The following is a 24,641-nucleotide window of genomic DNA, read 5'->3' on the forward strand; positions in this document are numbered from 1 at the left end:
AATAGGTTGAGCGAGGCACAAACACGCTATCGTAGACTCTGCAGAATCAAAGACGAGAAACAGGAAATCAGGGATCAGGAAACCAAACAAGGAAATAAGGCTCGGTAATGCATCAGCAACGCAACTCAATACTTCGCAAAGTAAGCGTGTTTTCACAGTTTTTATATAGGTGTACTGATTGCGCCTTAATCCTGTGCGGGTACCATACGAGTTGTTTACGGCGTGCGCGCTGTCCAGAGCGCACCCAAGAGTCTATCTGATACACGCGCCAAGACACACAGGTGTGACAGTCTTGCATGAAATTAGTATAAAAATGAATATAGATATAAATATCTTATGCTAAATTATGGCATGTTACAAAAAATAAAGAAAAAATCCGAGTCCTCGTCTCCAATTTGAGTCCGAATGGAGTTAATGCACAAGTCCAAGTCACGAGTCCTTAAAATTAGGGCACGAGTCAGACTTGAGTCAGCGTCCTGGACTCGAGTACTACAAGCCTGCTGCAGATCGAGATTGATTTAGTTCTTGTGTGTGATATTTGATGGTAACTGTAAGGTACTGATGTAAAGTAAAAGCGCTGGTTCACTGCTGTCCACCAGGCACCCAGCAGAGTCTCACCATAATAAAGGTCATGGTGGTGTTTCTGGTGCATGTCATGCAGTGTCAAAGGAATAAATATGTATCGTAACTGATGAGTATCTCATAATTGGTCTCACAATAATGTCACAAGACAATGCAGTAATTTATTGACATGAAATACAGTCGTGCTTGAAAGTTTGTGAACCCTTTAGAATTTTCTATATTTCTGCATAAATATGACCTAAAACATCATCAGATTTTCACACAAGTCCTAAAAGTAGATAAAGAGAACCCAGTTAAACAAATGAGACAAAAATATTATACTTGGTCGTTTATTTATTGAGGAAAATGATCCAATATTACATATCTGTGAGTGGCAAAAGTATGTGAACCTCTAGGATTAGCAGTTAATTTAAAGGTGAAATTAGTCAGGTGTTTTCAGTCAATGGGATGACAATCAGGTGTGAGTGGGCACCCTGTTTTATTTAAAGAACAGGGATCTATCAAAGTCTGATCTTCACAACACGTTTGTGGAAGTGTATCATGGCATGAACAAAGGAGATTTCTGAGGACCTCAGAAAAGGTGTTGGTGATGCTCATCAGGCTGGAAAAGGTTACAAAACCATCTCTAAAGAGTTTGGACTCCACCAATCCACAGTCAGACAGATTGTGTACAAATGGAGGAAGTTCAAGACCATTGTTACCCTCCCCAGGAGTGGTCAACCAACAAAGATCACTCCAAGAGCAAGGCGTGTAATAGTCGGCGAGGTCACAAAGGACCCCAGGGTAACTTCTAAGCAACTGAAGGCCTCTCTCACATTGGCTAATGTTAATTTGCATGAGTTCACCATCAGGAGAACACTGAACAACAATGGTGTGCATGGCAGGGTTGCAAGGAGAAAGCCACTGCTCTCCAAAAAGAACGTTGCTGCTCGTCTGCAGTTTGCTAAAGATCATGTGGACGAGTCAGAAGGGTATTGGAAAAATGTTTTGTGGACGGATGAGACCAAAATAGAACATTTTGGTTTAAATGAGAAGCGTTATGTTTGGAGAAAGGAAAACACTGCATTCCAGCATAAGAACCTTATCCCATCTGTGAAACATGGTGGTGGTAGTCTCATGGTTTGGGTCTGTTTTGCTGCATCTGGGCCAGGATGGCTTGCCATCATTGAATTCTGAATTATACCAGCGAATTCTAAAGGAAAATGTCAGGACATCTGTCCATGAACTGAATCTCAAGAGAAGGTGGGTCATGCAGCAAGACAACGACCCTAAGCACGCAAGTCATTCTACCAAAGAATGGTTAAAGAAGAATAAAGTTAATGTTTTGGAATGGCCAAGTCAAAGTCCTGACCTTAATCCAATGGAAATGTTGTGGACGGACCTGAAGCGAGCAGTTTATGTGAGGAAACCCGCCAACACCCCAGAGCTGAAGCTGTTCTGTACGGAGGAATGGGCTAAAATTCCTCCAAGCCGGTGTGCAGGACTGATCAACAGTTACCGGAAATGTTTAGTCGCAGTTATTGCTGCACAAGGGGGTCACACCAGATGCTGAAAGCAAAGGTTCACATACTTTTGCCACTCACAGATATGTAATATTGGATCATTTTCCTCAATAAATAAATGAGCAAGTATAATATTTTTGTCTCATTTGTTTAACTGGGTTCTCTTTATCTACTTTTAGGACTTGTGTGAAAATCTGATGATGTTTTAGGTCACATTTATGCAGAAATATATAGAAAATTCTAAAGGGTTCACAAACTTTCAAGCATCACTGTACGTGACGCGACACAGTTCGATGGTTCATATGCTATAATATTCTTCTATTCAGGTTGATTTTGTGACCTTGCAAATATTTTGTTCCTACACCTCCTCAGCAGCTCCGCTTTTAGGCACTGCCTATATAAATATATAATATCGGCGTAGGGTAAAGAATCTCAGGGTGTCGTGTCCAAACCACAGAATCCGCAGTGCACTGCGTATCTGCTCCTGCTCAGTGCTGTGGGCTCCTGTTATTGACTTAAAGTTGTGTTATATTTAGAAGCAGCTTGTTATCACTGTTTTGAGAAACTGATAATTATTTCAGCGAAAATCCCTCTATTTTCTCAACAGTGTTTGGATTGAGATAATTGATGATTTGAGATTTCTAGCTCTCAGTATTGGATTATTTTCATACCAGTCCCGCACTAATATTGCACGCACACAATATCGCTGCGTATGCTCTCCTCAATGTGTCTGTAAATAACTTCAAAAGCAGATGGACAGCTCGACCGACTCCCCACCAGCAACTGTTTTGAGTGCAAGCGAGTGTTTACAGCGAATACTGTACCTGTAATATGGCTCTTCTTTGGTCTTCTTGTCCTCCATTATAAAACGGTGACCTTTTGAAATCAGCATGGGTGATGCGCGCTCTCTCTCTCTCTCTCTCTCTCTCTCTCTCTCTCTGTCACAGGGATGTTTCGCTGTACATTCTGCCAGACCGAGGTAGAGGAGGACGAGTCGGCCATGCCGAAAAAAGATGCGCGGACCCTGGTTGCCCGTTTCAACGAGCAGATCGAGCCCATTTATGTGTTGCTACGGGAGACTGAAGATGTCAACCTGTCTCATGAGCTATTGGAGCCAGAGCCGACAGAAATCCCAGCTCTGAAACAGAGGTTGAGCCCCCCCTCCCCAATACTTGTTCACTTTCAGGACTTTTCTGTGTGTTTGAGGGAGGGAACTGTACTGTGGTGGACCCAGGTCATTTTGTAAATCCATTATTAATTGATTGACCCTCATAAAGATTTACTACATATTAGATAATTTTCAGATTTCTGTTCCACCTAATGTCAGCGGTTGTACTGAATTTGTTTTTGTTTTAGGATGAGCTCTAATTTTTTTTCATGGCACATCAGATCCTTTATGATCATTATGGCACGATGCAGATATTTTCACCACAACATGTTTCTCTGTCATGCCCTGCAGCCGGGAGCGTGCAGCTCCATCCGGAGGTCCGGTGGGGGCTGGAGCGGCAGGTCGGGAAGTCTGGAGGACGAAGGGTTCGTCCTATGCGGATCTGTACACGCAGAACGTCGTGATCAACATGGATGAGCAGGATAGCCAGCAGGGCCAGGCAGCTGAGGCCAAAGCTCCCAAAGAGAGACCGGTGTGGCTGACTCAGAGCACTGTGCAGGGCGCTTACAACGAGACCGACGCCCTCAAGGCCGGTCAGTACCACTTCACCACTCTAGCGCACCATTTCACTGCCCTACTCTGTGTCAGAGGGGAACCGTCAGGGCCTTCTAGGCCTTCAGAGAAGGCCTTAAAAAATTTTGGACCAAAAGTAGCTAATAAATAATGTAAATATGCATATATTTTTTTGAAAACTGTCTAATTTAATACCATACACTAATACATTTCTCACGTGTTCTTCAGTTAAGTTTACTGTCAAGTTCACATCAGCAATGAAAGGGTTACTGGCTGAAACACGCTGTCCAATCAAAATCGTCCCTCATGGAGAGCGAGCTCATTAATTGGTTAGGACTTCACAAGTCCCTGAGAAGGCCTGAGCTATGTATTTTGATATGGAGAATGATGGGGAAATTGACCAATCAATGTTTGATTTTAAGTGGGCGGGACAAAAACAAAAGATTGTAGGCCTTCATGAAGTCCTAGCCAATGCTCCTAGCCGACAGGACAGTAGCGGGCAAAATAAAATTGATAGAATTAGTGGTTGAGAGTTGAATGGCGGATAACGAGAGCGACGTTGTGGCTAGCTTGCTAGCATCGCCTTTTTCAAGGCGACCTTTCACCGAAAAGCTGGAGATAATAAAAAAAGCACTTCTTTTGGAGCTCAAATCAAAGGACAAACTTTATGACTCTGCCATTGCCCACTTTACAAAAAAAGACCGACGTATGGATTTTGTTTTCATGTAGGTAGGATTTTATAAGCCACCTTTTGGTGTTTCAAGTGTTTGGAAATTCCAAGTGGGCATTCAGTTTGTACATAGTGTAAAATTGCCCTTTCAGTAGATAAATTATTATTATTTTCAACATTATTATTCACGATGATATTCATTCATGATTTCATGATGATGGTGATCATTATTATTTTCATTCTCCCATTTTAATCACTGTAAAATTAAGGGGGTGTAGCGGGAACTATAAAAAGACTTTTATTTGATGCGCCTCCCGAAATGGAAATGTAGGCTATTTGTACTTCATGTCAATTTAAAATGTATGTCTTTTTATTGCCAACTTTAAGAATTATTCATTTGAAATTGCATTACAGTTTGAAGATTTGAAGATTGTGTTTGTTTTTTTGTACGCTGTTATTTAATAGTGCTGTTAGCATATATATATATATATATATATATATATATATATATATATATATATATATATATTTTTTTTTTTTTTTTTTAAGGTCACGAGTTTTATGCAATGTTTCCTGTTGGGGAAGTTGTGATGTTATGGTCTGTTTGTTTACATCCTTGTCGTCGTTAATTAACCGATCAGTTACTTAACGCTTTCAAGTCATCCTCTGTGCCTTTGCCGCGATTATTTATTTTCTCATCAATATGAGGGCTGAGGTGAAGGCCCAGCTGTAGTGCTCACGGTTCGCCACTGCTCTGTGTACTCGAAGTATTTTTAGATTTGTAGACGTTTGTGCACATGGGTTGAGCTTACAAAGAGGTACTTGTGACTGGGAGCACTGCAGGAAAATTGTGTTGCAGTAATCATCCTGACGTTTTATTAATTGTAGAAATGACACATCCTGCATTTTAGTTATGTTTAGATCGATTATACAGTCCTCTGTCCTGAAGACTCTCCCATGGCAGAAAACCTGTTCATTTTTACAAAGCACTGACACTCGAGGCTCCACCTTTTAAATATTAAATTAGCAATATGTTTCAACATTTATAATATCTTTTTTGTTGATGTGGTTGTTGTAGTTGGTTGGATGTTGTGGTTGGTTGGGTGGTTATATGGTGGTGGTTGAGTGGTTGTATGTTGGTGGTATGTGGTGGTTGTATGTATGTGGTGGTTGGTGGTATGTGGTGGCTGGGTGGTTGTATGCATGTTGGTGGTATGTGGTGGTCGGGTGGTTGTATGCATGTTGGTGGTTGTATGTATGTTGGTGCTTGGGTGGTTGTTGGTGGTATGTGGTGGCTGGGTGGTTGTATGTATATTGGCGGTATATGGTGGTTAGGTGGTTGTATGTATGTTGGTGCTATGTTAGGGCTGTGCGATGTCCCCTTAATTGGCATCGACGATGTTTACAGTGCAAACATCGTGATGGATGATGATATCGTGGGCGGGGGGATTTTAATACCACGTTATTAAATATTATTATTATTATTATTAAAAGTATTAGATACTCATCCGAGGCTTTGGCACGTAAAGGAAAAAAAAAGCGCGAGGTGATGTGGAATATTTGGCCTTGACAACGGATATGTGGTCCAGCTGCAACATGATGCCCTATCTGTCAGCTACCGTACATTATGTGGACCGAGAGTGGGCAATGCAGTCCAAATGCCTGCAGACGAGTTTCATGCCAGAGACACATTCAGCGGACAATTTAGAAGACGCATTGCGCGAGACACTTGCCGAATGGAAAATAGAGGAGAAAAAGATCGCCTGCATAACAACGGGGCGAATATTGTCACAGCCATCAGGCAATTGAAATGGCCGTGGTTAAGTTGTTTTGGGCACAATTTGAACCTGGCCATAACCAACTCGCTTGCGCAACAGAGGGCCAGTACAGACCGAGCGTTTGGAGTTTGCCGAGCAGTCAACACTGCGTTTGCGCACAGCTGGCTTCGGAGAAATGAGCTGCGCAAAGCGCAGGTGGAAATGAACCTCCCCGAGCACTCACTGATCACGGTAAGATATTAATCTGCTCTAACAATGAAAGACTAGTATTCAAACTATGAGAAGAAACTACACTTAAGCTATTACTCATTGTTTATTTACACCATATCAATTGAAGATGCGTTTCGGCCTTTAGTGCGCACTTGAACGTGCTAATTTTTCCAATTTATTAGTGTTTGAATTATTGCACCAGCTTTTAAAATCATGATTTAATTTTTTTTTTTTAACTGTCTTTACATTTATCAGAATCGCCTTCATTCTTCCATTTGGTTTGACATTATGGCTTAGAGTGGACCATTTTGTGTCTGAAAGTAGGCCTATTTACCAGATTAAAGTTATTTGACTTCTGCCGAAGTCTGCGCTTCACTGCCGTTTGATAAGGTGCAATATTTCCCGACTGAAGTCGTTAATAGTGGCTATTTGTTTGAACAACATGACAAATTTTACATTAAAAGTATTGTGTAGGCTAAAAAATGAAGTCGAAATTTATTATTAGTAGCATACTGTATTTGTGTAACCACGTTATGTTCACTAGCACGTCCCTGCACCATAGCCTACGTGAACAAGCGGTAATAGGATATTACTTTATAATGATTTATATAATTATATATATATATATATATATATATATATGTGTGTGTGTTATATAATATATTTATATATTAAACAAAACTAACTAACTAAACTAACAAAAAACTAACTTTTTAGGTTAAATAGGCCCAGATGATACCGTATATGCATGTTTATGACAGGAGGGGGCGTGGTATCACGATGGTGGCTCTCCATCGTGATGGATGACCACCATCGTCGATGGACGATGGCATCGTCTATCGGCACAGCCCTATGCTATGTGGTGGTTGGGTGGTTGTATGTTTGTTGGTGGTTATATGTTTGTTGGTGGTTGTATGTATGTTGGTGGTATGTGGTGGCTGGGTGGTTGTATGTTGAGGGTTGGGTGGTTGTATATGTGGTGGTTGTATGTTGGGTGGTTGAGTGGTTGTATATGTGGTGGTTGTATGTTGGGTGGTTGGTGGTGGTATGTGGTGGTTGTATGTATGTTGGTGGTATGTGGTGGTTGTATGTATGTTGGTGGTATGTGGTGGCTGGGTGGTTGTATGTATGTTGGTGGTATGTGGTGGTCGGGTGGTTGTATGTATGTTGGTGCTTGGGTGGTTGTTGGTGGTTGGGTGGTTGTTGGTGGTTTGTGTTGGCTGGGTGGTTGTATGTATATTGGTGGTATATGGTGGTTGGGTGGTTGTATGTTTGTTGGTGGTTGTATGTATGTTGGTGGTATGTGGTGGCTGGGTGGTTGCATGTTGGGGGTTGGGTGGTTGCATGTTGGGTGGTTGTTGGTGGTATGTGGTGGTTGGTGGTGGTATGTGGTGTTTGTATGTTTGTTGGTGGTATGTTGGGGGTTGGGTGGTTGTATGTATGTTCGTGGTATGTTGGTGGTTGGGTGGTTGTATGTATGTTGGTGGTATTGGGTGGTTGGTGGTATGTGGTGGTTGGGTGGTTGTATGTATTTTGGTGGTATGTGGTGGCTGGGTGGTTGTATGGTTGTTGGTGGTATGTGGTGGTTGGGTGGTTGTTGGTGGTTGGGTGGTTGTTGGTATGTGGTGGTTGGGTGGTTATATGTATGTTGGTGGTTGTTGTTGGTATGTGGTGGTTGGGTGGTTGTATGGTTGTTGGTGGTATGTGGTGGTTGTTGGTGGTATGTGGTGGTTGGGTGGTTGTATGCATGTTGGTGGTATGTGGAGGCTGGGTGGTTGGGTGTATGTTGGTGGTATGTGGTGGCTGGGTGGTTGTATGTTTGTTGGTGGTATGTGGTGGCTGGGTGGTTGTATGTTTGGTGGTATGTGGTGGTTTGGTGGTTGTTGGTGGTATGTGGTGGTTGTATGTATGTTGGTGGTATGTGGTGGTTGTATGTTTGTTGGTGGTATGTGGTGGCTGGGTGGTTGTATGCATGTTGGTGGTATGTGGAGGCTGGGTGGTTGTATGCATGTTGGTGGTATGTGGAGGCTGGGTGGTTGGGTGTATGTTGGTGGTATTGGGTGGTTGGTGGTATGTGGTGGCTGGGTGGTTGTATGTATGTTGGTGATATTGGGTGGTTGGTGGTATGTGGTGGCTGGGTGGTTGTATGGTTGTTGGTGGTATGTGGTGGTTGGGTGGTTGTTGGTGGTTGGGTGGTTGTTGTTGGTATGTGGTGGTTGGGTGGTTGTATGTATGTTGGTGGTTGTTGTTGGTATGTGGTGGTTGGGTGGTTGTATGGTTGTTGGTGGTATGTGGTGGTTGTTGGTGGTATGTGGTGGTTGGGTGGTTGTATGTATGTTGGTGGTTGGGTGGTTGTATGCATGTGGTGGCTTTATGTATGTATGTGGTGGCTGGGTGGTTGTATGCATGTTGGTGGTATGTGGAGGCTGGGTGGTTGGGTGTATGTTGGTGGTATGTGGTGGCTGGGTGGTTGTATGTTTGTTGGTGGTATGTGGTGGCTGGGTGGTTGTATGTTTGTTGGTGGTATGTGGTGGTTGGGTGGTTGTATGTTTGGTGGTGGTTGTATGTTTGTTGGTGGTATGTGGTGGTTGGGTGGTTGTATGTTTGTTGGTGGTATGTGGTGGTTGTATGTTTGTTGGTGGTATGTGGTGGCTGGGTGGTTGTATGCATGTTGGTGGTATGTGGTGGCTGGGTGGTTGTATGCATGTTGGTGGTATGTGGAGGCTGGGTGGTTGTATGCATGTTGGTGGTATGTGGAGGTTGGGTGTATGTTGGTGGTATTGGGTGGTTGGTGGTATGTGGTGGCTGGGTGGTTGTATGTATGTTAGTGGTATTGGGTGGTTGGTGGTATGTGGTGGTTGTTGGTGGTATGTGGTGGTTGGTGGTGGTTGGGTGGTTGTTGTTGGTATGTGGTGGTTGGGTGGTTGTATGTATGTTGGTGGTTGTTGTTGGTATGTGGTGGTTGGGTGGTTGTATGGTTGTTGGTGGTATGTGGTGGTTGTTGGTGGTATGTGGTGGTTGGGTGGTTGTATGTATGTTGGTGGTTGGGTGGTTGTATGCATGTGGTGGCTTTATGTATGTATGTGGTGGCTGGGTGGTTGTATGCATGTTGGTGGTATGTGGAGGCTGGGTGGTTGGGTGTATGTTGGTGGTATGTGGTGGCTGGGTGGTTGTATGTTTGTTGGTGGTATGTGGTGGCTGGGTGGTTGTATGTTTGGTGGTGGTTGTATGTTTGTTGGTGGTATGTGGTGGTTGGGTGGTTGTATGTTTGTTGGTGGTATGTGGTGGTTTGGTGGTTGTTGGTGGTATGTGGTGGTTGTATGTATGTTGGTGGTATGTGGTGGTTGTATGTTTGTTGGTGGTATGTGGAGGCTGGGTGGTTGTATGCATGTTGGTGGTATGTGGAGGCTGGGTGGTTGTATGCATGTTGGTGGTATGTGGAGGCTGGGTGGTTGGGTGTATGTTGGTGGTATGTGGTGGCTGGGTGGTTGTATGTATGTTGGTGGTATGTGGTGGTTGGGTGGTTGTATGTATGTTGGTGGTATGTGGTGGTTGTATGTATGTTGGTGGTTGTATGTATGTTGGTGGTATGTGGTGGCTAGATGGTTGTATGTATGTTGATGGTATGTGGTGGTTGGGTGGTTGTATGCATGTTGGTGGTATGTGGTGGTTGGGTGGTTGTATGTTTGTTGGTGGTATGTGGTGGTTGTTGGTGGCATGTGGTGGTTGTATGTATGTTGGTGGTTGTTGGTGGTATGTGGTGGTTGTATGCATGTTGGTGGTATGTGGTGGTTGTATGCATGTTGGTGGTATGTGGTAGTTGGGTGGTTGTTGGTGGTATGTGGTTGGGTGGTTGTTGGTGGAATGTGGTGGTTGTATGTTGGTGGTATGTGATGGTTGTATGTATGTGTTGGCTGTATGTATGTATGTTGGTGGTATGTGTTGGTTGGGTGTATGTTGGTGATGGTTGGTGGTATGTGGTGATTGGGTGGTTGTTAGGTGGTTGTATGTATGTTGGTTGTATGTGGTCGTTGTATGTATGTGGTGGCTGTATGTATCAGGGATGAGAATTTTCCGCCGATCGGCGGATTTCCGACTTTTTCAGACCAAAATGATCGTTTTTGAGATCGATGTAAATCCGTTGAGAAATTTTCGGGGGGGGATGATTAATGATCTGTGGTCACCTTATAACGCAGACATCCCAAGTCTCCCAGAACTTCCGGGAGTCTCCTGCATATTGATAGAAGCGAGCAAGAGCGTGCACGCGCAACATTAAGGTCTGCATCACGCATCTTAGAATGTCCACGCGCGAGCGAGACTGTGTGCAGTATTGCCAGATATTGCTGACGTTTTCCATCCCAAAATATGTTCAAAACCCACCAAAATGCACTTAAAACCACCCAATGTGGCAACACTGCCTGTGTGCCTGTTCATGTAGCGCATGCCAGACAAAGAGCATCCTGATTGGGTTACTCAGCAAAATAAGCCAATCAGCTTTCAGTGTGGGCGGGCTTTTATCCCTTTTCTCGAGGACCGACTGGCATAGCAGAGAGAGAGCGCGCGCCCCAAAAAATGAAAGTACAAACCCCACTTCAGCTCAGATTACACAAAAGAATCTCCCTGTCTAATAAGGGTAGAAAATAATGACAGTTTCGCGCGATGTACTGTTTGCAGCAGTGGCTTCAGCATTGCCCATGGTGGCTTAAATGATTGTAAAGGACATGTTGAGGTGAGGAGCGTCATTTCATGTGCATTATATTTAGGTCAACAACAGGCTGTCATGACAAGACCAAACTTATTGAAGATTTCCGTAAAGTAACAATGTATGAATATACATAATGTATATCAAATACACGCCATATATAAGTGTGTATCTTTTTATAAATGAGGTTAGCTTGTCTAATGTAGTATGTTGGGGAGAATCATAGTATCATATCTATATTTCTGATAAAATTTTAGGTATGATACCGTGTATTCTCTCCTACTTATTGCTCATTTCATGGGGGGGAATTGCTGGGATGTGCCACGCGGGAGCGTCTGCCCACATTTTTTTAGGCCGAGATGAACTTAGTTTTTGATTTAAAAAATTTTTTCCAATTTGTAATGCCCATTGTACATGCCTGTTCTTTAACTCAAAATCACCATCTCGATCTTCAAATTGACCGTATGGTATCTGTATTACATTACACAACATCCTGTCCAGATAAAACCTCGTTAGTACACACAATAGTTGAAAGGGAAGTGATGAGTGATGTTGAATGTTGCCTGCTTAATATGCAAGACCTCCTGCTACCATGATAACATCAGAAGAAAGCTTAAGAGAATGATATGATAGAACTTTTTTCTGGTTTGCACTTCATTGTAAAGGATTAGAGTATTCAAAAACATGAATAGCAAAAATGCAGAAATATAATACTGTGGAGCTCGTTTATATTAAAAGCTGCATTGACTTTTTGAAATCATCAAATGTGAATTGATTAAAAACAAGTCTCTTGTACCATATTAATCATTTTCACCTGGGAGTCCACCAAGAAGGGGAATTTATTTCCAAATACATTGCAACTTTTTGCTGATAAAATTTAATGGTTTTGGGGTAAAAAAAAAATAGCCAAAAATCATTAGCCCCTGGAACCCCTGGGCCCCGCCCCCTTGGGCTATGGGCCCCGCCCCCCTGGGCCATGGGCCCCACCCTGGTTTTTTCAGACTTTTTAAATATTTTTCATTCTCATCCCTGATGTATGTTGGTGGTATGTGGTGGTTGTATGTTGGTGGTATGTGGTGGTTGTTCGTGGTATGTGGTGGTTGTTTGGTTGTTGGTGGTATGTGGTGGCTGGGTGGTTGTTGGTGGTTTGTGGTGGTTGTATGTTTGTTGGTAGTATGTGGTGGTTGGGTGGTTGTATGTTGTTGAGGTTGGCTGTATGTTGGGTGGTTGTTGAGCATAGAATATGTGAAGAGTCCACCATACAAATCGCTGCAAATGAGCTGTTGCTATGGGAATGGTGTCAGAGAAAGCATGTGTTCATAAAATAATTAATAAATGTGCTTTTCTTTGCGTCCAGCACTTGTATAGAAAATTAATCAGCACCTTCTGACTAATTAGATTCGAGAATTCAACTATTTTATCGACTGGTTCTGATTGATTTTATTTATTTTTTAGCGTACGTATTTAATGTTTCCTTTGGCTTTCTAGTCTGTTTGGAAGCACAAATGACTCAATGTTTCTGGCTACTAACGTGATGTAAATATTTATTCGCGAGTCCTGTTGCGCATAATGGTCATCCTTTCATCCGAAGACGAGCTTTTTCCCGTCTCTTTGGGTTTGACAGATTGTGAATTAAATTAGCCACATGGTGACGACGCAGTTCATGACTTCAGTCGAACATTAATCCATGCTTTTTGAGGAGGAATGCTTGTGACTGTGCGAGTCTTCAGTCTAGACTCTACCACGACCAGAATAAGAGAGAAAGTTTCAGATCATGTTCCACGTTTTTATTAATCGCACTGACGTTGTTTCTGAGTGAAGGATTCTTCTTTGTTGTCTCCTAATAATTGTACTCGTCTGTACTATGTTTTCTGATTCACACATGCCTTTTCATTTCCTCATGAGTATCATTTTAATCTGGCTTCCATCAATTACTCTGATGAACCATGACTAGCCAGCGGTCTGCATGAAAGCAACCTGGCTGTTTATCATTTCCTGATGAGCGTCAGGGACGTAAACAGATCTGCGGGTTCGGAGAGCTGCTGCACGTGCCGACCGGCGCAGTCTCTAATTGTTATGGCAGCACTTAACCAGGTCATTTATCATTTAGGTTGTTCAAAACATTTCTTGGTTCCTGGAAGGTAAGAGTTGTGAATCTGACTGCCTGGCTGTTTTTCAGCATTAGAAGTACTCTGGTGTAATTAGGAATCGTGATGAGCTTTTACTTGTATCCCGAAGAGGACCAAAACTGCCTAGATGTCTAAATATTTGTAGTAATGGTTGAGTTCCTCCTCTAAAGGCCAGTCTTTTCATTACACTTCAGTTTTAACAACTGCTTCAGTCCAGACCATCTAAGCAGTTGGTAAGCCTAGACATGGCAGCCATCTTGGTATTTTGAGCGAGCAGTTTGATTGATTTGACTTATTCACCAAAATAAATTATAGGCGGTGGCACAGTGGTGTAGTGGTTAGCGCTGTCGCCTCACAGTAAGAAGGTCCGGGTTCGAGCCCCATGGCCGACGAGGGCCTTTCTGTGCGGAGTTTGCATGTTCTCCCCGTGTCCGAGTGGGTTTCCTCCGGGTGCTCCGGTTTCCCCCACAGTCCAAAGACATGCAGGTTAGGTTAACTGGTGACTCTAAATTGAGCGTAGGTGTGAATGTGAGTGTGAATGGTTGTCTGTGTCTTTGTGTCAGCCCTGTGATGACCTGGCGACTTGTCCAGGGTGTACCCCGCCTTTCGCCCGTAGTCAGCTGGGATAGGCTCCAGCTTGCCTGCGACCCTGTAGAACAGGATAAAGCGGCTATGAGATGAGATGAGATAAATTATAGGATTACACACCATGAATATCAATAACACAAGGGAAAAAAATCAAAAGTCTGAGCGACCTACAATACGGTTAAATGACAGGAATAAACCCCCTAGGGGCTTATTCTGTCCCGAGAGACGAGAAAACGTAAACACGTCAGACGCAGCATTGAAAATGGAGCAAGGCCAAGTGCCTGTCTAAATGAAAGGAGAGAGCCATCACTGCATTTTCAATGGGAAATAAACTGCATGTATAGGATCACCAAGCAAAACTAACCAAAACCGCTTAAAAGCTTTGAAGACTTGGCCTCAAAATAAGGATTTAAAAGCTTTTTAACCCCCCAAAATTCATATTTCAAATTTGGTGAAAATCCGTCGAGAAATGGCAATGTTGGCTCAGGACAAACAAACTCTGTCACTAATTATATAGAATCTAAGAAAAATATGTATAATATATAAAAGCATGTGATATCCCCTTTTTATTTTTTTCGCGGTCCGGTTTCCATCAAATTCTGCGCTCTGATTGGCTGGCGAGCGGGTCCGTATCTTACGGTACAGACCCCGGTTACGGACCTCTGGTGACTCGCTCATTCACAACAACAACAAACATGGTAGCAATTTTTGTCAACATTTATCATTTTTATAAGATTTATTTATAAGATTTTTATCAAAAATCTTATAAACTTTTGCCAGCATTTCTCAGCATAATAGCATTAATTTTACAGCATGGATAGCGATAACGACAGTGTTCACAGCGAAAGCGAGTTTTACTACTCTGAGGAAGAAGAAATAAAAGAAAACATTTCAGGAGAAAGCTAAAAACCTGTAACTTACTAACGCCGAGCAAAAACATGGCTGAATCCTGAATGACTCCTATTTGTATAAATAGGGGACTACATAGGCGGCAAAATGTAGTTTTTTTTTCCCTGCCATGGAAGTGCACTTGTATACCGAGGAGGAAGCCATTTGCATTACAGCTGTGAATGAGGATTCAAAATGGCGGCTCGGCTCGGTTTTCCCTTTCGGGCGCTCTCGTTTTCTGTTAGAATTTGGTAAAGAAAAAAATAAATACATTATTTACCAGCTTAAGGTCGGTCCGTATGGTGAAATACCGTGACTTCGGTCTTGAATACTGACCTCGGCCCAGAGGACCTCGCTCAGTACTTTCAAGACCTCGGTCACGGTATTTCACCATACGGACCTCCCAGCTGGTAAATAACACATATATAAAATGATTTTTTTTTTTTTATATGTATATTTTATATGTATTATGGAGGTTCAGAGTTCAAAAGATTTTTCGGATATTTTGAAAAAATGTATGAATTATCACGTTTTCATTTGGCATTGCACTAATATAAGTTATAATAAGCGAATCTATATTCATCTGACAACCAGTGACACTTCTTGCAACAGGAACTGTACAAAAACAAATGCGTATAAACTCGTGTGTGTGTGTGTGTGTGTGTGTATATATTTATAATTTTAACGATTACCATTTACATTAACTGCATGATAGATGTCAAGTCTCGATATGTGACTCCTCTACAAGGATGCATTACATTTTGATTTGCGACAGAATGCAAACAATGTCAATGCACCAAGCGTGCCGAGTGGGCGGGTTTGACCCAAAACAGGCTGTATACAGTAATGGGATAGCAATCAATTATTTATCATTTTAATATTTAGCCAACCAGCATTTATACATGGACCCATATGCAGACTTATTTCACTCGGTCATCGTAGTGATGGCTAAAATTACAGACTTGCCTGTGGTTCGAGGCCTCTTTGAAAACCAGGCATCTAACGTGCCGCTCCATTCTTAGTCGCCATTTCTAGCCGTGTGGTAGCGCAGCTCACAGTACACTAAACATCGGCAGCACCTTGTCAGCCAACCGGATTACATCTTGGTTACAGCACACGGCAGCCTCTACGGTATTTCTTACGGACGTGTTGGTATTTGGCCATTATTTAGTTGAGTAAAACTTAGTTTCACGTCACACACTGCTCAGGTTTGTACAGATATGTAAACAAATTTTTATTTATTTATTTATTTATTTATTTTTTGTTACTCCGTGAAAAATAGTGAAAATCGCCATCTGTAGTAGGATTTACCATCGCCGACCGGCTACTTTTGAGACCTCTGCAAAATGTTTGGCTGAATTTGTTTCCCAGTTCAGCAAATGGGGCTTTTTTGGGGGATGGGGGCAGGATATGTGCATACTTCTTCTTTCGGCTGCTCCCCGTTTGGGGTCGCCACAGCAGATCTGTACTGCATATTTGATTTGGCATAGGTTTTTACACCGGATGCCCTTCCTGACGTAACCCTCCCCGATCTATCCGGGCTTGGGACTGGCACTAAGCATGCACTGTCTTGTACCACTCCAGTGGCTGGGTATTTTACCTAAGCTGCATGTCTTTGAACTGTGGGAGGAAACCCACACAGACACGGAGAGAACATGCAAACTCCACACAGAAAGGCCCCTGATCAGCCATTGGGTTTGAACCGGGGACTTTCTTGCTGTGAGGCGACAGCGCTAACCACTACGCCACCGTGCTGATATGTGCATACAACCACTGTTTTTGGCATTACGGACTTTTCCCATACATCTCATCTCATTATCTCTAGCCGCTTTATCCTGTTCTACAGGGTCGCAGGCAAGCTGGAGCCTATCCCAGCTGACTACGGGCGAAAGGCGGGGTACACCCTGGACAAGTCACCAGGTCATCACAGGGCGGACACATAGACACAGACAACCATTCACACTCACATTCACACCTACGGTCAATTTAGAGTCACCAGTTAACCTAACCTGCATGTCTTTGGACTGTGGGGGAAACCGGAGCACCCGGAGGAAACCCACACGGACACGGGGAGAACATGCAAACTCCGCACAGAAAGGCCCTCGCCGGCCACGGGGCTCGAACCCGGACCTTCTTGCTGTGAGGCGACAGCGCTAACCACTACACCACCGTGCCGCCCCTTTCCCATAGATTTCTTTTCGAATTCTTTAAGTGGTTTGTCTCCTCCTTTCTAACGCCTCTGGACCAGCTGCATCACAGACACGTAAAACTCAAGTCCTGATGTTAGACTGCCCTCGTTTTGCATTTTACTCATATGACCTCTCCCAAACTGGGAGGATGAAGGTTAACACGCGATTCTGAATGTACCATTTACATAAAAGCGATCAGATAGAGAGAGATGTGCGTTTTGTGTCCCAAGTGTACAGTCGGAATAGAATTTCTGACACGTGCACAATTCCACATAGCTGGTTTACTCTGCTCCATAAAGATGGGCGTGGCCAGGATTTTAGCCAAATTTATCGTGTTTCTTTAATCTATTTTATTTAAGCAGTAATTGGACAGAAATCCTCTCCTCATAGAAGTGCTAAACAGGAACAGGTGAGCACAGGATCTTTTTTTTTTTCAAAATGTCATCCAAAAATTTATATTGGCGTAATTTTTAATTAAATTAAAAAAAAAAAAGAGAGTAACTCAGTTTTACTTTTTTAAATTGAACATAAGTCAATGTAAAGATTTGGCTCGCAACAACAGACAAGGGAGATCTTTGCACGGTTGTCCAGTACTTCCAGTAGCGGCGTCTTGCCACGAGACCTTGCCAAACAAAGCGTCTTGATGTCGTCCCTGCACGAAGGCGCACTGCAGGAGGTTAGAGGTGGAGAAGGCAGTCGGCTCAAGTGTTTACATTGCTAATGTTTTCTTTTGATCGGTTGATGAACAGGTTTAAAGTACCCCTCTGCAACTGATTTGATTTTTTTTTTTTAAATATACCGTATTTTCTGGACTATAGAGCGCACCTGTATATAAGCTGCATCCGCTCTATTTTTAAAAAAAAATTTAAAAAAAAGATATACAAGCCGCACCGGGCTATAAGCCGCAGATATTTATGTTGAAAAATTAGATATTTACTGCATGTACAGAACGATTTTGTACTGTAAATGTACATGTATGTACCTGAACAGATTCTTTCCGAACAGTGCCTTTTAACACGGCAGCAACTTTGCTGATTAAAACGGATCAGAACCAAGAGAAAATAACCGGTATTTATTTACCTTCATTTCTCCTGTGTTTGAAACCACAAGTCACTTTAATCATCTTCGCTGGATTTGAAAATAATTACCAGTTAGTAATTTGTCGTGCGTGTTCTATCTGCTAAAGATCTGCTAATTCTTCTTTGCATTGATTTTTCGTCTATCTTCTTTTTGATTCTACTTCCGGTTAGAGCGCCCCTAGCGGTGGAAGAAAAATCCACAGAATAGCCGCACCTTTGTATAAGCCGCATGGTTCAAAACCTAGGAAAAAAGTAGCGGCTTATAGTCCAGAAAATACGGTATGAAGCATTTTGAGCTTTTTAAACCAGTTATAATTGGTGTATATTAGGCTCCATGTAAACTTGCCAGCTGGCTAGTGTCCGTGATTTAACAGGGGAGGGGCCGGACAATAAAACCATCCCTCCCATCCAGAGAGCACAGCCAGCATTGCTCCCGGGCAGAGATCCGAACTCTCAATCTCCTGACGATCGTGCAAGCGTTTTCCTTTTGTGCCACTCAGAAGCCCTGATCACACACTTTGTCATAATGTCATGATGGTGTATAGCAGTGTTTATATGGGAATGATACTCATGGACAAGCGCAAAATGGAGGACCGTACTGGTTTATGCAGTTGTAGATCAAGTTGGCCGCTGTCGCCTTTTTATCGAGCTGCGTTGTAATTATCGCGACCTAACTTCAGCTGTCTCCATCCCCAATGCTTCACTGACATCTGTGTACATTTGGACATCAGTTTTCTTGATTAATTTGAAGCATGTTCTTAGAGAATAGCACGTGCACAAGGTATGTGGTGTGGACTGAACGAATGCTCCTGGTGCACACGGCGGTAAAATGCTCGATATGTCCAGTTCGCCAAGTTATGACTTGCGTATGTGGTTGTTTTTTGGTGTGCATGCTTGGGTATTTTGTATTCGGGGGTTTATCAGTCTATTTAATAAATAAATAAAAGGATAATTTGAAACTCTTTCTCTGACTGTTTCGTTGTCCCGGTGAGTTGTTGTTGTTATCCTTCAGGTGAATCATGCGTCATACTAAATGTTTGATTTCATCCCACAGCTGGCGAAGACTCCATGGTAACCCAGGAAGGTTTGGCTGGACGTGGCCATGCGCAGGATGAGAACGAGGAAGTGATGCGTGCTCTCCTCATCCATGAAAAGAAGAGCGCACCTGCACCAGCGGGCGGAGCCATCCACAGGACAGTCATCCCGGCAGCCAATGCCAGCGACTCGGAGAGCGACACCAGCGAATCGGACGAGGACTGTCCAGTCCAAGCCATCGCTCCTCCACTGAAGCCAAGCAGACTGGACGAGGAGGACGAGGACGAGGAGGACGATGAGTTTGAAGAGGTGGGAGACGATCCGATGGTGATGGTGGGAGGAAGAGCATACTCGTACAGGGAAGTGAGCCAGAGACCAGAGCTGGTGGAGCAGATGAGCGCCCAGGAGAAAGAGGCCTACATTGAGATGGGGCAAAACCTCTTCCAGGACATGTACTTCTGAGCAGCCTGTTTCTCTCACTCTCTCACACTCTCTCGTTCTCGCTCTCTCTGACCTCTCGCTCTCTTTCTTGCTCTCTCACTCTCTCTGACCTCTCTCTCTCTCTCACTCACTCTCTGGTGCTCTCTCTGACTCTCTCTCTCTCTCTCTCTGGTGCATGCTTTCTCTCGCTCTCTCTCTCGCACACGCTTTCTCTCTCTCTCTTGCTCTCTGACTCTCTCTTGTTCTGTCTCTCTCTTGCTCTCTCTGACTGTCTCTCTCTGACTCTGTCTCTCTCTTGCTCTCTCTGACTCTGTCTCTCGCGCTCTCTCTCGCACACGCTTTCTCTGACTCTCTCTGACTCTCTCTCGTTCTCTCTCTTGCTCTGACTCTCTCTTTCTCTGACTCTCGTTCTGTCTCTCTCTCGCTCTCTCTGACTGTCTCTCTCTCGCTCTCTCACACACTCGCTCTCTCTGGCTGTCTCTCGCTCTCTGTCTCTCTCTGACGCTCTCTGTCTCTCTCTCGCTCTCTCTGACTGTCTCTCGCTCTCTCTGACTCTCTCACACTCTCGCTGTTTGACTCACACACTCGCTCTCTCTGACTGTCTCTCGCTGTCTCTGACTCTCTCTCTCTCTGACTCTGTCTCTCTTGCTCTCTCTCGCACACACTTTCTCTCTCGCTCTCTGACTCTCTCTCGTTCTGTCTCCCTCTCTCTGACTCTGTCTCTCTCATTCTCTCTCACTCTGTCTGACTCTCTCGCTCTCTGACTCCATCTCTGTCTCTCTCTGACTCTCACACTCTCGCGTTCTCTGACTCTGTCTCTCTCGCGCTCTCTGACTCTCTCGCTCTCTGACTCTGTCACTCTGGCTATCTCTGACTCTCTCTCACACACTTTCTCTCGCTCTCTCTGCCGCTATTTGTCCACTCTAGCTCCTTTCATGCTCACGTCACCACTGTAGTACCACGCTGTTGCCTTTAGAACACTGGCCCACACTATATGGAGAATTGAACAGACTCCCACAGAGAGGTGCAGTATTATTCTGTTCTACAGGACTCCTCATGATGGTTCTTTTCACTCACTCGCACTAGTGCCACACAGTCAAGGTATTTCTGTCCTGAATACCAGAATAAATATCCCCACGCACGCACGCGTGCACACTGCTACATGTTTGGTTTTCAGCCCCACACTCTCTTGGGCAAATAGCAGAAGGATCAGTGTTTAAGTTGATGTCTGGATACAGAGTGACCTTCCAGAACGCCTGCATGATTATTACATGTTGATTTTGCCGTTTGAGACGGCATAGATATACGTATTAGAGACCGAAAAGGTTGATGGCGCTGTCTTACACCGAGTCACAATACTGGTTACTCCCTTCCTATGGATGAAAGTAACACAGATAAACTTCTTTCCAAAAAAAAAGCCCTGCAGATGTATCTGAAATGTTGATGTTCGAAGTTTTTTGTGCAACAGCGCCGTGTTTGTGTTGTCGAAGCTTATGTTGTGAGTTAACCTGGTGTTAGCCTGTATACTGTATGTATCGTCTAATTTTGGGTTACTCAAAGCATCTGTTTTGAAAAGAATAATTTAGCTTTGCTAGATCAGAGGTCTGATTTTCATAAATTCAAGGGAGGACACAAGGTTATTTTAGTGGTGGAATGATCTCTGTGGTCATCAGACCTAATTTGAGTGTGGAAGAAATTATTATTATTGTTATTTTTTTTTTAAACCATTTATAGTATATTATAGACTATTTAATTTTTGTATTCAAAGGGTCAAACTCATTATATGAAGGTAAAGCTGATGTTTTTAGAAAAAAAAAAAATCACTGAAAGAACAAAAAAACAGCTTAAGTAGAGCATCCTAAGTTGCCTGTCTGGGTCTCATATATAAAAATCACACACACACACACACACACACACACACACACAATGCTGTGTAAAAGTTACCTGTTGTTGTTATTATTATTATTATTATTTTTTCTTTTTTTTTAAAGCAAAGGGTGGTCACACAATAACTCATTTATTCATGTTTACTGATTTTTATAGTAATTTTTGTGTGTCATTCACGGAGCATTTTATTAAGAACACTATACTAATACTGGGCAGGACTTCCTTTTGCTGTGGCACGGATTCCACAAGACATTGGATATTGGAAACCTTCCTTCCGTGTTGGACTTCAATCCGGTGACTGGGAAGGCCACTGAAGAACACCGAACTCGTGCATGAAACCAGTTTGAGACGACTTTCGCTTTGCAAGATGGTGTATTATCGTGCTGGATGTAGTTATTAGAAGATGGTCATGAAGGGATGCACACGGTCAGCAACAATCCTCCAGTAAACTGTGGCGTTCAAGTGATTGATTGGTATTAACAGGCCCAAAGTGTCCCAACAAGCATTCCCCACACCATTACACCACCCCCGCCAGCCTGGACTTTTGATAGAACACAGGTTGGGTTCATGGATTCATGCCGCTGCTGCAAATTCTGACCTTACCATCTGTATGCCTCAGCAGAAACCAAGATTCATCAGACCAGGCTACAGTTTTGCGGTCTTAAATTGTCCAGTTTTGGTGAGCCTGCGCCCACCGCAGCCTCGGCTTTGTCCTTGGCTGACCGAAGTGGAACCCGACACGGTTTTCTGCTGTTGTAGCCCATCCAGCTCAACCTTTGACATGTTGTGCATTCGGAGATGCTTTTCTGCTCACCACAATTGTACAGAGTGGTTATCTGAGTTACTGTAGCCTTTCTGTCAGCTCCAACCAGTCCGGTCGTTGATCTCTCTCATCAACAAGGAGTTTCTGTCCACAGGACTGCCTCTCACTGGATGATGGTTTTGCTTTATTGCACCTGTCCGAGTAAACTCTAGAGACTGTTGTGGATGAAAATCCCAGGGGATCAGCAGTTATAGAAATGCCCCAAATCAGAGATGGCTATTGGTGTAAACCCCCCCACACACACATTCTGGTGGTCGATGTGAACGTTACTCGAACCTGCTGGCCCGTATCTGCATGATTTTATCGGTTGTTCTGCTGCCACATGATTGGCTGATATCAGATAATTGTATGAATGAGGAGAAGTAGTACACGTGTTCCTAATAAAGTGCTCAGTGAGTGTATACATCCCTTCAAAATGTCGCAAGGTATAAATATTTCATTATAACGATGCTAAATATCCTGTTTCTCCCAAGTCAAGTTATGGACAGTATTTAGGGAACATTTTATTTAAAAAAAAAAAAATCCTTCATTTTGAAACATACGGAAGCCGAGAGAGGCCCTTCACATAATCCTTTTTTTTATTCACCTTGTTATCCCGAGATAACGACATAATTAATTCAGGATCTCGAGAAAACAACACAATTCGAGATCTCGAGAAAACAAAACTGTTATTCTGAGATAACGACATAATTAATTCAGGATCTCGAGAAAACAACACAACTAATTCGAGATCTCGAGAAAACAAAACAATTATTTCATGATCTCGAGTAAACAGCTGAGAAATGGTTCATTCAGGTGCGCCAAGAGACTTGTGATATGCTGACTTTGGGGCTATTTCTCATTCTGTATAGACGCAACTTTGGTCATTAGAATGCCTGGAATAATCGATCACCTAATAAGGCAATATTTTGATCAGGGGTTGACACAGGGAGAGATTGCATTGAGTCTTTTAATAAGGGATAATTTCAAAATTAGTCCGCGGCACCTCCGCAGAAGACTGGCCCGGCTTCATCTCTACCGACGGAGATACAGTGATCCAGCTGAGATCATGAAATAATTGTTTTGTTTTCTCGAGATCACGGAATAATTGTTTTGTTTTCTCGAGATCTCGGAATAATGGTATTGTTTTCTCGAGATCTCGAATTAGTTGTGTTCTCGAGATCCTGAATTAATTATGTCGTTATCTCGGAATAACGGTTTTGTTTTCTCGAGATCTCGAATTAGTTGTGTTGTTTTCTCGAGATCCTGAATTAATTATGTCGTTATCTCGGAATAACGGTTTTGTTTTCTCGAGATCTTGAATTAGTTGTGTTGTTTTCTCGAGATCCTGAATTAATTGTCGTTATCTCGGAATAACGGTTTTGTTTTCTCGAGATCTCGAATTAGTTGTGTTGTTTTCTCGAGATCCTGAATTAATTATGTCGTTATCTCGGAATAACGGTTTTGTTTTCTCGAGATCTCGAATTAGTTGTGTTGTTGTTTTCTCGAGATCCTGAATTAATTATGTCGTTATCTCGGAATAACGGTTTTGTTTTCTCGAGCTCTCGAATTAGTTGTGTTGTTTTCTCGAGATCCTGAATTAATTGTCGTTATCTCGGAATAACGGTTTTGTTTTCTCGAGATCTCGAATTAGTTGTGTTGTTTTCTCGAGATCCTGAATTAATTATGTCGTTATCTCGGGATAACAAGGTGAATAAAAAAAATTATATGAAGGGCCTCTCGCGGCTTCCGTAGAAACAAGCACATAGTGGGTGTTTTTTTTTTTTTTTAGAAGAATTGTTTTGTTTAATTGAATATGAACTTTTTTTAAAGGGGGTGGAGATGAAGTGACTTCTTTAACAGCAATAAAAAGCTGTTGGTTAATGTGGTGTTTGGTTATAAATGTGTTTTTCTGAAGTCAATTGCTGATTCCAGGCAGGGGTGGTGCATCCTAATGGAGAACAACGTTGCCTCAGAACGTTTCGGTGATAAACGGACGTGATGTTTTTCGTGTTATTTTTATTTTCTTTCTTTCTGTGTTCACCAAAGTCATAGTGTCACAGAAAAAGCCAATGACAGGCCGGAGTTCATTTCTGACGGGTAATTCAGTGTTTCAGCCTTTTCTTCCAATCCTCTGATTGAAAATTTGGAGCAAGAAAACATGACTGTTTTAGAAAAGGTTTAAATGTGCAGTGTGAGATTGTTGCGGGGAGGGGGAATCTCTTACTGATTATAATGTAGTGCAGGGGCGGACTATGAGTGCCTGGGATAAGCAGATTATGTCTCTGGGTTAGAAGCTGGTATAATTCTCATCAGTGTTACTCCCCCCACTCAACCAATCAGGAAATACTCACACAAAACACTCACCTTCTGTGTAAACACATCGACAGGAAATGAACACGCTCATCAGACTCAATGTCTTTATGAGCAAGAGAACGCTGCAGCTCACAGGCGAAGACTTTATTCCCGAGGGTACAG

General features: G+C 43.0%; 1 protein-coding gene across 2 annotated transcripts in view; it reads left to right on the forward strand.

The window, feature by feature from the left end:
• gtf2e1 (general transcription factor IIE, polypeptide 1, alpha) overlaps positions 1-22,776 on the forward strand; it is an 84,205-nt gene extending 61,429 nt beyond the window's left edge. For both annotated transcript variants that reach the window (XM_060929361.1, XM_060929363.1), the window contains exons 4-6: positions 3,032-3,233; positions 3,544-3,785; positions 19,053-22,776. In XM_060929361.1, the coding sequence (XP_060785344.1) occupies positions 3,032-3,233; positions 3,544-3,785; positions 19,053-19,495 (887 nt within the window). In that variant the 3' untranslated portion in view covers positions 19,496-22,776. The remainder of the gene's footprint in view (positions 1-3,031; positions 3,234-3,543; positions 3,786-19,052) is intronic.
• The last annotated feature ends 1,865 nt before the right edge of the window (positions 22,777-24,641 follow it).

This window comes from Neoarius graeffei, chromosome 9, assembly GCF_027579695.1.
Source record: "Neoarius graeffei isolate fNeoGra1 chromosome 9, fNeoGra1.pri, whole genome shotgun sequence".
Classification (NCBI taxonomy): Eukaryota; Metazoa; Chordata; class Actinopteri; order Siluriformes; family Ariidae; genus Neoarius; species Neoarius graeffei.